The 17,281-nt window shown below is 49.9% G+C and overlaps 1 protein-coding gene across 4 annotated transcripts in view; it reads left to right on the top strand.

Moving 5' to 3' along the window:
- The window catches only part of SACM1L (SAC1 like phosphatidylinositide phosphatase), a 1,165,903-nt gene that overhangs the window by 417,618 nt on the left and 731,004 nt on the right, over positions 1-17,281 (top strand). For all 4 annotated transcript variants that reach the window (XM_069613352.1, XM_069613355.1, XM_069613353.1 and 1 more), the window contains exons 7-8: positions 4,260-4,293; positions 5,997-6,098. In XM_069613352.1, the coding sequence (XP_069469453.1) occupies positions 4,260-4,293; positions 5,997-6,098 (136 nt within the window). The remainder of the gene's footprint in view (positions 1-4,259; positions 4,294-5,996; positions 6,099-17,281) is intronic.

A 17,281-nucleotide genomic window follows, 5' to 3' on the forward strand; every position in this document is an offset into this window, starting at 1 on the left:
CTATGTTTAATTCCTGCATCCATATGTTATTCAGAATATGAATTTCGCTTTAGGCTTAATGTCTGGTCAGGCCCGTATCTAGTTTATTTTTGGTGTTCTGGCCTCTGGGGAAAAAAAGTACCAAATACATTTGTTGATTTCTTTGCATATTAATACTTTTCCCCTAAGAATATTTGCAAACATCACAGACAAGGTGAGATGCTCGCCAGTGGAACTTGCTGGCACCTGCAGTAGTCCTTCACCTCCACTGAGGAGCCTGAGTACCGGTTCAGCTGGCATAGAGTGCAGGTCTTGATCCAGCAGCAGTCCCCCCCAATGTTCCGAAGGGATGGTTGGGGGCAAAGCTTTCCTATGCCTTGGAGCACCTGTCTTCACTTCTGGCAGAGGGCTTTGGAAAGGACTACTCTCCCAACAGGGTTGAAACAAGTTCTTCATTTTTTTATTTTTTTGAAGTCCAAAATGAACCCAAGAAGCTGTTGGAGACCTCTTCCTTACAAAAGCAAATGGGCACAGGCGACTGGAAAACAGCAGGACTGCTAATAAGGCATGCAATTGCTGTCGCTGTGACAAGTGACCCTTGCCTTCTTGCATCATACCCAGAGTGCTTTGTTCTGCAGGAAATGGAGGAGACCGGAAGGAGAGGAGAGCCCCACAGAAAAAAAGATGGCCAACCCTTCCTTCCCTGTCCTTTTTGCCTACTCTCTGGTATGCAACACCCTGATGTGTGACTGGCCTTTGTGTTGGGTGTGTCTCTTTGAAGCTTGATTTTTCCAGAGCTCTCCTACTGACTGTTTCCCAGGCTGGGAAGAGGTGTTACCCAACTCCCACAGCATCGATAAGGGACAGCCTTCCTGCCTTTTTGTCTTGCTTGCTGAAGCCCTGAAAGGCAGTCTGACCATTATTCACATAGCCTTTCCATAATTGACCTGAGCACACTGGGTTGGCGTGAGTATGATACAAATTTGATTTGGCTTTAATAATTGTGTGGTCTGTCACCAGTCAATAAACCAGATGGCTTAATCTTTGAGATTACCCTGCCACCAGACGGATAGGCCCACACTTGTTTTTGGCTCAGAAGTGCAGTAGTTAAATGCAGCCGCTGTCTGCAGTGACTCTTATCACTGCAGATGTCGCATGTGAACTTAGAACCTGATCTGTGCCACAGAAGGGCATGTGCTGCAGACCAGGAGACTGATGCAGCAGAGCACATGTGTGTACTATACTTTTGGCATGGAGCTTTATGATGGGCGGGTGTCTGATTAGCTGCATCATTGTATTACTTGATATAAATCAAAAAGGCTAGGGCTTCTACACCCTTACCAGATTGGAATCCTTCACACGCCCACACCCCGTTTACCTGTGCGATGTATCAGGGCCACCCTGCCTGCTACATGCTCCTGTAAATAGTATAGGGACATGTTTGGTTGTAGTTTGCTTTGAAGGGAAGTAGGCATGCACGAGTAGTACAAAGCCTACTTTTCAGGCAAAAACAAAAATCCTTGAAACTAACATATTTTGTTCCCCTGAGTTTTGCTTAAGCGACACCTGTGAGCCAGAATCTACAATGCAGCTGTCGGAGAGCGTTTAGTATTTACTAGTTGCATGAGTGCATTTTCGATCTCATTCCTAAATGTAAGAATTTTGTAATCCAAGCCATTGATATTCTGCAAGGGACCTTTTGTGATGGCTTTTTTAAAAGTTTCTTTATTTAATTGGTTTAATGTAAACAATGAGATTTACTATGTCTTATATTCTTGTCTGTCATGGCTTACCTGATCCCTCTCTTCCAAATATTGCTCCGTTTGTTTGCATCTTTTATGTTGCTTAAGGCCAGTAATTGTATGCTCCACCCATTAACAGGCCCATCCTCCTCATTTTATTTCACATCTTCCTTCATCCCTGTGACGGTTTCTTCATTCTCCTAGAATGATGCAGTGATGCCTATATCTGTTCAAATAGGGCCTCTTGTCTTATCTGTTTTACAGTGTTGCAGTATTGTTTGTCTGCCCTACTGCCTGTGTCATAGCTACAGCATTTTTCCCGGCTCTAAGCAGTTTCCAAATGTCCATTGCTAATTGGAATATGGCACCATCCCCTTCACACCTTTAAAGAGGACTAACGCAATACCCTTTTCTGTATACCCAATTCATCTCCAACTCCAAGAGATTCCCTTGCAGTTTTAAACACCTACAGCTTGAAAGCACTGGACTTCCATGGTGCCCATTATCACTAATATACTCACATATTGTCATCAAAAGGCTCCATGTCATCATACAAAATACCAATAAATGCTTTAATAGAATCTGGCAATCATGAAATTCCTGTGCTGAAAATTGGAACGCTGCTGGCGAAAAAGAGTTATAAACTAATTTGTAAAACTGATTTTCTTATTTTAAAGAATTTATTTTTAAAAATACAGCCTATTGTCGAAGATCAGACCTTCCCCAATAGCGTTTCAACTCCCCATGAAGCGTTATTTCTCTGTCACCAATGTGCTCCTGTTAACCTCCTTCATCAAACATTTTGCGGCCTTGCTCAAGCTTTATATGCACAATACACAATAATTGTTTATCACTTTCTAATGTCCCTGGCTGTTTTAGTGACTTAGGTCACCATTTTGGTATCCAGCTCTGGAGTATCTGTGACGTTGCCCGGCAACTGCGGTCTTGGACACTCGACCCTCATGCATGATCGCAATTCCCTCTCCAGCGGCTTCCTAATGTGTTGCTCCGTGTGCAAAGCCACTTTGGGTATGGTACCCATTAGTTAGATTTAGGGTGCCTGATAGCTTCTGGGTCAAACATGTTGTCTGTATTATCTTCTTCCTCCCCTTGCATTGTAGTGACCTTCACTGGCTGCTTCCGAGGGATTTCCGCTCTGGGACGAATGTCAGCCAGTACATTATTGTCTTTGTCCTCCTCGTCAGGCGAGTAACTGCCGTCATCCTCTACATTATCCACCCCTGGGGCAGGGGGTAAGCGGTGTGGCACTGTCAACTTTTGTAAAAAGGCATTCTTCAATTTACTAAATGCGTCAACCACCTCACAGGGCCCATCGTTATCCCCTCCTTTCTGGCTCAAGGGGGTAAAGGGGAGAGGTTGACCTCTTATGAGCTTTCCTACTCCCCACGTGTTCAAACCCGTCATCTGGGTGTCTAGCAGATGTGCCCTCTCCTGGGCTTTTTGCCCTTCTCTTTCGGTGCACTTCAGTCCCCTTCATAGCCAAGATGGATTCCAGCACTTCTAGGTGGTCTTTTATAGGTTTCACCCCTTGAGACGCTGCCAACACTAGGGAGTCTCCCAGGACCTTTTTAAAACTCAGAGATAGGTCCCTGTCTGCATCTGGGATGTCTTCCATCCATTCCTCCTCGCTCCACGCCGGTGAGGTACTTTTGGAATCCATGAGGTTCAATCAGGCTGTCACTACTGCTGGCTTGAACACAGCAAGCTGCTATATGGGACATTTGGTATCAAAAATGTACTGGCAATTTATTGAATGTGCCTTTCTGTTGCTTGGACAAAGCAAGTTGCATATGAGGGCCACCTGCACCAGTACACTGAGGGCTATGTGATTGTGCTATGGGAATGCTTATCTGGCAGCTTGCTCCACGAGAGCTATAATACTGGAGGCTGGGTGTTCTGTGCCTGCAGCCTTCGATCCCTGCAGGCTCTATTACTTGCAGATTCCTGCCTTCTATATATGTAGATTAAAAATTGCACGCCCTGGGTGACCAGTGACATTGGCAGCTGCTAACTGGGCATCTACAGATTTTGGGTGGGTCTTTCCTGCTCAGACCCTATCCTGTCTCCGCCTCTGCCATAGGACCTTACATGGTGGACTTCTCAAAATGCACAACATTCTGACGCTGCTTTGAACCGCACATCGCTACAAATCGAACACATCTGTGTTGAGACACCACAATCAATCCCGGTTCGACCCGCACACAGCGCTGAGAAGTCCATAATTTAACAAGTCATCAGTAATAATGATCACAATACAACATACAGATAGAGGTGTGCACAACATAGTCCGAATGTAGGTTAAAGTGAGGTGTTATTGGAAGAGCCATGATAAATGTACAGTCTGGCCAGAGTATCTGATAATCCTGCTTCTTGTACTGTTAAGCTATATTTACATAACCTGTACTTGCAAGATCTCACATTTTCTCTTGAACTGTCTTCAGGATGTTGTGATTTTTGGCATTGAGTTTAATACATGTTTGCACAATTAAAGTAATTGCTGTTTTTTCTCTTTCCCAGATCCACAGATTTGCCATTCCAGTGATACATGGATGTATCCTTTTCGTGTATATTTTAAATGCATTTTAATTGCTTTTAAGCTCTGTGTGTGTGTGTGTGTGTGAGAGAGAGAGAGAGAGAGAGAGAGAGAGAGAGAGAGAGAGAGAGAGAGACGCAGAGAGATCGATCTGCAGATCACTGGTGCAAAGTCAACTCAGTCTTTCTTCTTTGATAAAATGAGTACTGATTTTGATTGGCTATTAGTACACATATTGTTAGGGTTAAGTGGAGTGATCAGCAATTGACGAGTCCTGAACTCTCTCCTCACGGCTCGTTACTCGACAGTCTTTTGTCCTTATTCTTCTGGACCTATCTGCTGCTTTTGACATGGTGGACCATTCCTTGCTTCTCGACTCTTTCCTCTTTTGGTTTCCATGGTTCTGTCCTATCCTGGTTTCCTTATTTATCTAATCGAACTTTCGATGTATCCCAGGGCAGCAATACGTCTCCTTCTCTCCCTCTCAGTCACGGGGTCCCACAAGGATCTGTCCTTGGTCCTTTTCTTTTTTCTTTGTACACCTCTTTTCTCGCTCTTATCTCATCTTTCGGAGTATCACACCATTTCTATGCTGACGACACTCGGGTCTTTCTTTCCTTCTCATCTTTCACACCTGACATCCATTTCACTCTCATCTTGCCTCCCTGCCATCAAATCTTGCACGACTTCTCACTTTCTTACTCTAAACGCTGGAAAGACCGAAGTCCTTTTCTTTCCCCGCTAATGTTCTTCCATCTCGTCTCCTCCCTCTAATCTTTCTCCCCCACTGCTTGCAATTTTGGTCATTACTTTGACTCTAATCTTTCCTTTACCCATCATATCCCTCTCACCTCACGTGCCTGTCGATTCCATCGCTACAACATACGTAAAATGTGCCCTTTTCATGCCACTAAGCTTCTGGTTTATTCATGAGTCTTTTCTCAACTCTTTTACCGCTCTGTTCTATTCTTTGGTCTTCCCTGTTCACGTCTTGTCCCTCTCAAATCAATCTATCGCTCCTCTATTCGCTCACTTTGTCTGCTCTCTTACCGAGACTCCATTTCCTCTTCTCTTGACTCTCTCGGATGGCTTTCTTTTCACTCTCAGCTCAAATACAACTTCCTTTGTCTAGTGTTCAAATCTCTTTATGGTCTTGTCCCCGACTATCTTTCTTCTCTTCTCTTTCTATTCTCCTTCTCGGCCTCTCAGTTCTGCTGATCTTTTTCGGCTTAATAATTCTCGTGCCCCCTGTGCGCAATCCCGCTTTCGATCTTTCCAACTTCTTGCCATCCTCCACTGGAACCTTCTTCCTCTATCCCTCCGTTCTATTACCTCCTATTCTCTGTTTCGCTCTTCCTTAAAAACTCATTTACGCCAATCGTCTGTTTGATTGTTACTTGTTGACTGAACACCGCTTTTTATTGCTGATTTTAATTGCTGATTGTTCTCTTTGAAGCGCTTTGGTTAAAAGCGCTATATAAAGTATAATAAAATACAAATACAAAGACAGGAGTTGGTTTCGGCATGTTATGGAAAAGGAAAGGCCATGTGGAAATCTATATTTAGTATTTTTCCAGAAAAAACAACTTGTGATCAACTGGGCTTGACATCGTATTTGTTTCTTGATTTATTGTTCTAACCTGGGCATAGTCTCTACTGGCTTTGCTGCTTTTACTGTTCATTATATGAAAGAATTTTTCTTAACTTTAGCCTTTCCTCAGTTATTGCTGTGCACTCATGTTCTATTAATGGAAAGTGCTTCGACTGGATTCTGATCTCCAGACGAAGTTGTTTTAGAGCAGGTGTGCGCTATTACGTTAGAGGTAAGGAAATGATGTACCTGTTTTTTCAACAACCACATTGTGGTTTGAGGTGCTTATCCTGTGAAATTTGTATCTCATGCCTTTGGTCCAATATTTGAGTATATACATACACTTTATGAAAGACATGTCTCTAGTTGTATGTTTTTTTTTATTTTTTTTTTTTTAACCCAGGGGTGGCTTGTCCTTGATGGGCGAAAGGGTGCTGAACTACCACTCATTGGGGACAAGGAAAGCCAGCCCAATGAAAAGGGAGTGCTTACTTAGCTGCAGCAAGCTGCTGACGGAGCACTGCGGAGCTATCTTTAACTTTCAAAGGGAATCCTGGTTTCCTTTTGACAGTTTGCAGTACGCCAGCCTGCATATCCACTGGGCCACTTGCAAGGCTGGTGGAAGTTTTGCTTCCCCCAGCCTTGCATGGTCCATTGGGGATGGAGGCAGGGGAATAGCAAGAATTGAATGCTCATGGGTTCAGAAACCCAGATTCTGCATGATGGTGCTCCAACTTCACCACGCATATGCTGGAACTTGGAAGCTCTTCCTGGTTCCTGTTGCAGGCTGCACTGAAGTCAGGGTGCCTTTGGTGCAACAGGCAGCGTGAGAGATGTCTGAAGTCCATACCAGGGCTGCAGCTAATTTAAAAAATGTATTTGTGTGAGTGAGCATGTAAAGGATGCTGCGTAGGTGCTTGGGTAAATGAGTTTGTGAATGCTGTATGGGTGCGTGTGTGAATGAGAGATGTATGATTTGAATGTTTTATGTTATTATGTTATTTAACATTTGTAAAACGCCTTTTACCATTGGTATGATTGCAAAGTGTTGTGGGTTGAACGCTTTCGGGACCACAGGTCAGTGGAGAGAGTAATATAGTAAACCATACTTGGTGCACTCGGTATGTATGCAACTAGTGTGTATTAAGTGGTGTGTAGCTGCATACTGGTTCTAGGTGTGATGCAGTGGTTGTGCGAGATCAGTAGAATGTGTGCTGCAAGACCAATGGACTTGGGTATCTATATTCTGGCGGCGCTGGTGTTTGTGAATGATTGTGTGTAGCTCAGCCGATTTCAAGGGATATAGCTCCGTTATAAAAACTGTTGAGGTGAACATGGAGGTGTAGAAGTATGTGTGCAGCTTGGCCCAATTAATCAAGGGGTGTAGCTGCATTGAATTGTTTGTCGGAGCAGAGGAAAGAGTTAGCATAGTGGTGTGATTGAGTGTCTGTGTGCGTTCCAGGGGGACCTTGTTCCTGTTGAGCTTCCAGTGCCTGTCAAGGGGGTAGTATCGCCTTTGGGTTCGGGCTGTTAGGCTAAAGTCCTACCTGTGTCTTTTGGGCCAGATTGCTTCGGCGAAGACTGACTGGTGGTGTCAGGCCGTTCTGTCCCAAGCTCATGTTACTGTATAGGTGCTAGAGACATCCTTGGTCGGTAGTGCTGCTAAATGGATTACCAGATAGGTAGTTCTGTTAAAACATTCCCAGATAGTTGGGATTAGCAAAGAGTAAGTGCTAGAACGGTCCTTGGTATATAGTCCTGCTCAGGGATTTCCAGATGTGTAGGAGTAGCAAGCAAGGTATTTTCTGGACTGATAGATCATTGCCCAGCAAATATGCATTAGTCTATTTCATAAGTGCTATTAGTGTTTGGGTTGGGAGTTATGCTAAAAATATTCACTGATAGCACTTATTTTGCTAATCACACCTATCTGTCATCACAGGTATCTAGTCCTGTTTTGGGATTTCCAGATGAGAAGGATTAGCAGGCAAGTGCCTTCTTGGACTGATAGTGCATTGCATAGTTGCATGGCCTTAGTGTTTGGGTTACGAGTCCAGCACAGTCAGTCCATATTATTGGCGATGGATAACTCTAGGCCTCAGAGCGTACAGTGTTACGCTGTGGATGAAGGTAATTCATCAATTCCATCAAGTACATGGGTGCTACTACGATTGGGGTTTAAAGTCTGGGGCAAAGACTCCAGGTGATGGGGGTCCATTTCGTCTGGCCTGAGTCTATGAAAGGGTTCGTATTGAGCGAGATACCACCCCATTTGTTGGTCGCAGTAAGTCAAGTGATTCACAGCATTCCCTTATAAGTAATGCGGGAAGGCAGTGAGTGCCACAAAGTTGGCACCAGGGTTGAGTAGGCGGACCCTCCGATCCTGGCCGTATTGGAGGTGGGGACCACAAAGAGGGCAGTGCTTGACCTTAGGGTGCGAGTTAGGTGGTAAGGCGTAATCTTTTCTTGTGGGAATTGGCCTGCTTTGTGCACTGCTCAGTGGATAATAGGAATTTGAAGGTGGCCCTGCACCCAACTGGGAGCCAATGTAGGGTGCGAAAAACAGGCGAGACGTGGTCCCTTCACCCCAATGCTAGAAGCAGTCTGGCAGCCGAGTTATGGGCCCTTAGAAGTTTTAGTTGGTAGACCAGTGCACCCAGGTAGAGAGTTTGCATAATCAAGTCTGGACATGGAGATGGACATAATTGCAGCCAGTCTTTTGGGGTCGGTGAGGTAAGGGAAGATCTGTTTCTTGGAGCCTAGGGTGGAAATGACAGGATTTGGATGCATTGTTGATGTGGTGAGACCGTTGGGTCCAGGTCCATTTTGCAGCCGAAGCTTTTGACAGTCGGGGGAGGCAGAGCGAGGGTAGCCAGGGAGTCGGTTGGAGAAATAGAGCAGTTTTGCTTCATACCACAATCTCTGTTTTACCTGGGTCCAAAATGAGATGGTTAATCGTCCTCCAGCGGTCAGTGTTTGTGAAACATGCTGCTAGGTCAGGGCGAGGGTAGGTGGTTGATTTAGGAATTCTCAAGATGATTTATGTCTCCGCATAGTTCTAGCAGCTGATGTTGTGTGAGCGGATGATACTGAGTGAGGGGGTGGGGGGGGGTCATGTAAAGGTTGAAGAAAAGGAGAGAGAGGTAGGCGCTTTAGGGTAATCCAATGTTTACTGGGTTTGCAGAGGAGAGAAAAGTGGGGAGATGGGGTATTTGCTGTCTATTAGTGAGGTCAGCCAGAGGAGTGCTGAATCTCGAGTGCAGTCTGTCAAGGAGAATCATGTGGTTGATGGTGTCAAATGTTGCAGAGAGGTCAAAAATAAAAAGTACTTTCCATCCTTTTGAGTGCTGTGACTTTGAGGTAATCCCAGATAGAGATCAGCGTGGTTTGTGTTCCGTGCCATGGACGGAAACCTGATTGCGCAGGGTCTAGGACATTGTTAAACTCCACAAAAACATTGAGCTATGAGTATTCGGTGCGGTCGATCAGTTTTTGCCAGGAATCGGGTGTTGGAGATCGGTCTGTAGTTGATTGGTAAGAGAGTCGAGGGATGCTTTTTTAAGCAGAGGTTTGACATGCACAGTTTTGAAGGATTCTCGAATGTTGCTGGAGGTGAGGGCGTAGTTAAGAATGGACCTCGCTAATTCTCCTGCACAGTTAGAGGTGAAGATTTCTTTGAGCGGCGGGACAAGGGCTGAGCGGCGGGACAAGGGCTGAGCGGCGGGACAAGGGCCGAGGGGCGGGACAAGTGGCGAGCCGGAAAGTCAGCTGACTGATAGTTTCATGAACTCCTCGCACGAGATGGGGTTGAAAGAGCAGAAAGAAGGGCTCTCGATGGGGGATGGGGGGAGGACAGTTGGATCTGGTAGAGCAGGTGTAGAGTGTGGTGGACAAGATGGAGAGTTTCGCATGGAGGGTGGCTGTCCTGTCTAGGGCTGTTATGTGTAAGTATCTAGATAGAGTTGTAGAGCGTTTTGTGAGGAGGCAGTCGCAGCTGCGGTGCAGGGCGGTTTCAGGAATTCTGTGGTTAGGGGAATAAGGGAGTCGTTTAGGCAGGAGCCAAAGAGCTCTATGGGTAAGGGTCTAGCTGTGGTCAGGGGCGAGAGGAGGGCGCTTAGCAGTGCCTCGGACAGATCTGGTGGTACCTTGACCTTGTTCCAGCACTTGAACTGAGATGTAGGGGTAGAGGATGGCTTTGGGGGGGGGGGGGAGTAGTTGCGGCAATGTGACGAGAGAGAAAGGTATGGTAGCAGTCTGTCCAGATGAGGGGTTGGGGGTGGATGCAGAAATGAGGTTGGAAGAGCTGAAAATGCCATAAAGGGTGTGGCCAGCAGTATGCGTGGGTCCTCTGATATGCTGGGTGAGGTTGAGTCCTACTAGGCTGTTGACCAGGGATAGAGTCATGGAGTTGTTGGGTAGGGCGAACCAGGTGTTAGTCTCCCAGTTGGGTGAGTGCCGAGTGGTTAACTAGAATGGCTTCTAGTGAGTCGCACAGGATGTTGGCAAAGTATCTGTCGTAGTCGGGGGGGGGGGGACTGTAGATGAGTAGGAAGCTGTGTTTGAGAGAGTAGGCAAGAGAGAGTTTGACTAGGCGGGATTTGCGGTTGGCTGTGCTGGTTTGTTTCAGTGGAGGTAATAAAGATGTGGTTTGTGGAGGATGGCTAATCCGCCTCCTCTAGAAGGTCTGTTGTGGGCGATTAGTGTGTAGTCAAGTGGGAATGCTTCATGAGTGATAGGTTTGAGGTTGTCCGAGAACCAGGTTTCCGTGATGAAGATATGATCAGGGTTCTAGGAGGTTAGGAGATCATAGATGCTATGTCTGTTCTTGGCTATAGAGCAGGCATTGAAGAGGAGGCAGGTGACTTTGTGGGAGGTAGTGGGATGGTGTTTTCCCAGGTGTCTAGTGTTTAGCAGGGCTGGGATGGTCGAGGTCGCCAGTAGGTTTGTGTTGCTGGTGGGGAGAGGGTCGATTGGGTAGGGCAGTGTAATAGGATGGATGGAGGTGGTCGGTGGTGGATACTGTAATAAGTGCGCAGAGGGTCGCGGGTGGTTGGGGACTGTGAAGAGGGCGGGTGCTCTCAGGTCTTCGACTGAGTAGTGGCATGGGATGTTCGGTTGGTAGCGAAAGGCTGAGGGTTGAGGCGTGGTGGTGAGAGGTGGTGGGTCATTCAGAGGTGTCTGGCTAGGTGTTACAGATGGTGCCCAGGGGATGGTAAAGGGGGACAGGATGAGGGTTGAAGGAGAGAGAAGGGTGATGCTGTCTTCAAGGAGTGAGGTTTAGGCAGTGAGGATAGAGGGGCTGTGGTAGTGGGGCCAGGAGAGGCTAGGTGGATCGAGAGGTGCAGGGCATGTGAGGCACGCAGAGTTCAGGGCAAGGGGCATCATCTACCTCTGTTATGTGTGTTTGGGTGCTGAATGAGTGTGCGAGAGGGGGGGTCTGCAGGGAAGGGGGGTTGAGGTGATGGTTCGGAAAAGGGAAAGGCGTGGCAATCTCAGGGAAGTGAAGGGGGTGGCTGGGGTAGGCCTTCTGGAGGTGGTCGGTGTGATGGAGAGGGTGGTAGATAGGTAGGTAATGCTTGCCGAGGTAGGTGGGCTCGGGTGGTGGAGGTAGCGCTGGAGTTGCCAGAGGGGGTTTGACGTAAGCTGTCTCAGTACCCCCAGGATTCCTCTGGGTTGGTTGTGGGGGGCAGGTTTTAAGTGTGTGTGTGTGAGGGAGGGTATGTGGGTGCAGGGTGCGGGAGGACAGGAGGGGCATTTGGGCTGAGGGGAGCCTCCCCTCGTGTGAGATAGGCTGAGACTGATGTGTGGTAGTTCCTTGTTTTGTAGCAGTTGGGGTGAGGGACAGGGCGTGGTGAGAGGTACAGGGTGTTTCTGAAGGTAGGCGCAAGGGTTGAGCTGGTGGTGGGACAATATTTTTGGAGCATCGGATGGCTTCTCTTGTCTGAGAGTTGGGAGCTTGGCGTGGGACACTTTGGGAGGGGGAAGGCCTTCCGCCTGGGGAAGTGGAGAGGGGAGGTGGGGCAATGGGAGGGGTTGGGCAGGGGTGGATGAGAAAGGTGCAGGGATTGGTCTGTTTCTGTGCTCCTCTGGTTTGAGAGTTGGATGGTTGGAGCTGAGAGGATGTGGGAGGCTGTGGGTTCTCTTTGAGGGGAGGTGGGTGGAGGGTCAGCAGAGGTAATTGGGAGGGGGGTAGGCAGTGGGCGACTCATGATGGGCCAGAGAGCTGCTCTGGTCAGAGTTTGAGGGTGTGTGGTGAGTGGTGGTGGCGGCGATGGGTCGGTATGTGTAGGGTTCGAGTGGAGGGGTCGGAGGTGAAGAGGTTTTGTGGGGTGGGATGTGGGTTTAGGAATGAGGTTGTCGGGGTGAAGGATGGTAGGTCAGGTGGGTTGTAATTGGAAATGTCAGAGCTCTGTGTATATGAGAGTAGGGTAGTGTGTGGTGAGAGATGGTGTGTATGTGAGTGATTCTTGGTGTGTGGTGTACTGGGGTCGGGAAAGAGGGTGCAAGGATGAATTTTGAAGGGCGGATGGGGTGTGTTCTGGAAGGTCTGCGAGCTCCTTGTGTACGTGAGTGGGGGGGTGGTGGTGAGAGGCAGTGTGTGCGCGCATGATTCCGGGTGAGTGTGGTACTGTGTTCGAAAATGAGGGTTCAAGGGTGGGTGGTGTGGGGCGGATGTGCTGTATTGTGGACTGAGAGAGCTGCTCCTGTATGTGAGCAGTGTGGGCGAGTGTGGTAGTGATGTATGGGAAGAGGGTGTGGGGGTAGAGATCTAGGTTGTCCGTGTGTCTGGCTTAATTGTGTGCTGATCGCCATAGTCGTGTCAGGGTGTGCCTGGAGGTGTGCGGGTTGGAGGCACTGGGAGTGGGAGTGGCTGTGGTTGAAAAACATATCGATTTGAGAGTCTGATCAGTGCGTCAAGATGCCCAGATTTGAGGCAACAACGGCAAATATAAGCAGCTAAATTAGACGCAGCATCAATAAGTGTAACTGTTTTGAGTAGAGGTACCAGGCTACCTGGGTAGAGGGAGAGAACACCTAAAATGGGGGCACAACAGTAAATGCAGTAACACCTAGATTTGGGACACCTGGATAGAGGGAGATAGCGCCTAAAATGGGGACTGAGAGGAACCTGAGGCTGTCTTCACTTCTTTCTGCCCATCATCCTCTACTCAGGTGGCCAGGTAAGGGCCATCGCTCTTGTATCCTAACCCTGGGGGGTGGAGATGTGAGGGAGGATCACCTGGGGAGAGGAGACTTGGGAAACAGCAGGGGATGTCCTTGGGTGAGACACAGTAGCCCCCATTTCGTGGGGATTGGGTCCTCCGACGTATTCCATATCTATGATCGGTAATCACCACAGCTGTGCTGCTTTGGAAACTTTTTTCGGCGTCTGTGTCCTGCGTCGATGCGCCGTCGTCGAGGACCTCCTCCAACGTCATCCGATGTGATAAGTAGGACACACGACGCCTGTAGCCTCAGTTCTGTTTTTTCCGCGAACGTGTTGCTTCGTGAATCTCGGTTAACGCCTCGACTCTTTGGAGTTCTGTTCTTCTCGGTTCTTCGAACCTGTTCGTTTTTGTGAGAAAATCCTTCGTGTGAAGATATCTTCTACTTCGTCTTCGTCCGGGCTTCAAGAAGTGCGGGGAGTGTGGGTCCAAGATGTCGGTGACGGACTCGCACAACGCCTGCCTCTGGTGCCTCGGGGAGGCCCACGATACGGATGACTGTATCGACTGCCAGTCGCTCACGTCCAAAGCCTTACGTGAACATAAGAAGAAGTTGTCGGTAGGTCGGGTGTCCAAGCCCCGGAAGTCAAAGTCTGCGGGGCTTTCGACGAATGATTCGAGAGGTCACTCTCCGCGTCATCGTCGGAAGTCACGTGGGTCTCCTTCTAGGAGTCGGTCTCGCCACTCCTCGGCCTCTTCGAGGCATTCTCGGAAGCGCCGACAGCGATCGTCTTCCAGGTCCTCTTCTGAGGACTCTGCCCGGCACGTCGCTTACCCCACCAGCCGTGCGACGCCGGAGGAATGGGCTTCCTTCGGGAAGAAAATGCTGGCGATTCTCGAGTCGCAGGGTACTAAGCCGTCCGCGCCCACGAGTGGGGTCGGCCGTGAGAGGTCGAGAGACACCGCTCGCAAGAGTGGTCGGCACGAGTCACGGGAGAGGTCCCGTTCGGACAAGGGGACTTGTTCTCGACGTACCCGTTCCAGGTCCCGTTCCTCGACGCGTTCGAGACCGTGTGCACCTGTGATGTCTTCCAGGAAGACATCGACGTCGAGGGCGTCGACAGGCTTTCTCGAGGCTCCGGCTCTGAGGAAGTCATCGAAGCCGTCGATGCTCAGGTCGTCAAAGGACCCGCTCGGAGCTCCGGCTTCGAGGACTGTGTCGACACCGTCGATGCTGGCGGCGACGCTGATTTACTCGACGTCGACCCTCTCGGCGCGATGCCTGTTCTCTCGACGCCGGCGCCGATTCACTCGACGCCTTTCGAGGCCGGTGTGTCGGAGGTACCCCGTGGCATGGGGGAACCCCCTAGGAAGGCTCTGGTTAAGAGCAAGCACTCTCGGGTGCCTTCTTTTCGCCACCTGGAATATATTTCGGAGGTGGATGAGGATTCTGATGGCCTGGTTCCTAGTCAGGTTCCAGATGAAATGGTCTCGGGCCATAGTCAGTTTGACAATTTGAGGCAGTCACTGCATGATGCCAGTGGATTTGACAACTCTCCGGAGGTGGAGTTTTGTAGGCCTGAGCCTGGCTCTCATGCCGATTCCTCGTACCGGCGCCTTATGGCTAGGGTTTCCCGAGTACTTGGGATGGTCTGCTCCCCCAGGGGAGTTTGTGCAGGATGATCTCACGGACATCCTTGATGTTGGTCCCCCAACTGACCCGGTACTGCCGTTTCATATGGCTCTACAGAGAAGGGTGGCGGCGGCTTGGACTGCTCCGGAGAGTCTCCCGGCGGTGGGCAGGTCCTTGTCGCGAAAATACCGTCCAGCCAGTAGCGACCCCTGCTACTTGACCAGGCACCCCACTCCGGAGAGTTTGGTGGTGCAGGCGGCCACAGCCCCGGCAAAGCAGGTGTTGTACCCTACCATCCCTCCTGATAGGGACGACAAACGTTTTGATGGCTGGGCGAAGAAAGTGTTTTCTTCTGGTGGTATGGCGCTTCAGGCAGCCAACTCCATTTGTGCCTTGTCTCGTTTAACACACTCTCTGTGGAACTGTGTTGCGTTAGCGGCTGAACATATTCCCGAAGGGGACGAACGGCTATGGTCCATGATGGTAAGGATGCCATGTGTGAGTCCGTTCATTCGGGTTTGGACATGGCTGAATGCGTCAGCAGGTCCATGGCGGCGAGCACCGTGATACGCAGGTTTGCGTGGTTGCAGAAGTCAGGGTTTGCTCCTGATGTGCAGTCCCGGCTCCTCAACATGCCCTTTGACGGTGAACACCTTTTTGGCAGCAAAGCTGACGAGAGCCTTGAGAGGTTGCAGACCTCCAAAGCTGCAGCGAAGTCGTTGGGTGCTGCAGTTCGCCAACCTCTGCCTTTTCGTCCTAGGGGACAGCAATGGAGGGGTGGTTCCTTTCGCTATTACTCGTCCTTCAGTAAAGCGAGAGGAGCTGGCAGTCAAAGAGGCCAACGCAGGGGTACCAGAGGTGGACAGGGTACCCGTGGTGCCAAGGCCGCTCGGGCAGTTGCCTCTTTGCCCTCAGGTAATGCAGCAGCCGCTACCTCTCAGTCATGAGGCCATGTCCCATGGTTCGCCGGTTGGGGGAAGGCTGGCGCAGCATCTTGTAGAGTGGCGTGCCATTACTTCAGATGTGTGGGTTCTGGAGATCATAACCCACGGCTACTGTCTTCCCTTTCGGCAGAGGCCTCACGACAATCCACCAGGGAACCTCTTTGCAGAGTCCAGATCCGCTCCTTGCGCAGGAAATTCAAACCCTGCTGGAGAAAGGCGCCATAGAACTGGTGCCTGTAGCGGAGAGGAACAATGGATGGTATTCCCCTTATTTTTTGATTTCGAAGAAAGATGGGGGATTGAGACCCATCATGGATTTGCGCGGTTTGAACAAACTCCTCAGGAAGGACAAGTTCAAGATGGTTACTCTCTCTCAAGTCCTCCAGGCCCTTCAGCTTCAGGACTGGTTCGTGTCTCTCGACCTCAAGGATGCTTACTTCCATGTGCCGATCCATCCCAAGCACAAGAAGTACCTGAGGTTCGTGGTTGGCGACTCGCACTTTCAGTTTCGGGTCCTGCCGTTCGGATTGACCTCCGCCCGAGGGTTTTCACACCAAGCTCATGGTGGTGGTGGCAGTGCATCTCGGGCAAGGGGGGGATTCACGTCTACCCCTACCTGGACGATTGGTTGATCAGGGGGAGCTCTCCCGAGCAAGTCCTGGATCATCTGTCCGTCATCTGCCACTCCCTTCACAGGCTGGGCTTCTCCCTCAATTTAAAGAAGTCCCATTTGACGCCAACACAGCGGCTCCAGTACATCGGAGCAGTGCTCAACACTTCCCTGGGGCAGTGTTTTCCTCCCCAGGTGAGGGCTCTTCACATTCAGCAGATGGTGCACAAGTTTCAGCATGCCCAGACGCTCCCAGCGTTAGAGTTCTTGAGGTTGCTCGGCCTCATGGCATCCTGCATTCCTCTGATGCCAGAGGCTCGCCTGCGGATGAGATCTTTGCAGTGGGCACTCAAGATGCAATGGTCGCAGTCCTCCGGCAGGATGCCGGACCCGGTTCAGGTGCCGCCCTCGGTCGCCCGGGACCTTCTGTGGTGGGCCGTCGAAGGCAACTTGATGAAGGGGGGCTCCATTTTGGCTTCCCTGGCCGGAGGTGACGATTGTGACGGATGCATCCCTCACGGGATGGGGAGCTCATGCCAACGAGCTGACAGTCAGCGGTCGTTGGTCTCCGTCGGAGTCCAGACTCCATATCAATCTGTTGGAGCTGAGAGCCGTCAGGCTAGCCCTGAAGGCTTTTCTGCCGACTGTGCGAGGAAAGAATGTCCTGATCCTGACGGACAACACAGTGGCCATGCACTACCTCAACAAAAAGGGAGGCAGGGTCACTTCCTTTGTCAGGGAGGCGATGGAGCTCGAGTTCTGGGCCATCCAGCAGGAAGTTTCGATCTCGGCGGTTCATCTGGCCGGAGACGAAAACGTGGCGGCGGACGCTCTGAGCAGGCAGAGCACGATCTCTCACGAGTGGGAGTTGGCTCAGGAGATTCTCCTGGAGATCTTCGCCCTTTGGGGGACCCCTCAAGTGGATCTCTTCGCCTCCAGTGTCAACCGGAAGTGCGAGAGGTTCTGCTCGCGGGAATTTCCTCCAAAAGGAGCGTTAGGAGACGCGTTCGTGGTGGAGTGGTCATTCCCGCTGCTGTACGCGTTTCCTCCAGTCCCCGTCAT

This window comes from Ambystoma mexicanum, chromosome 5p (assembly GCF_040938575.1).
Source record: "Ambystoma mexicanum isolate Mex_15411 chromosome 5p, UKY_AmexF1_1, whole genome shotgun sequence".
Lineage (NCBI taxonomy): Eukaryota > Metazoa > Chordata > Amphibia > Caudata > Ambystomatidae > Ambystoma > Ambystoma mexicanum.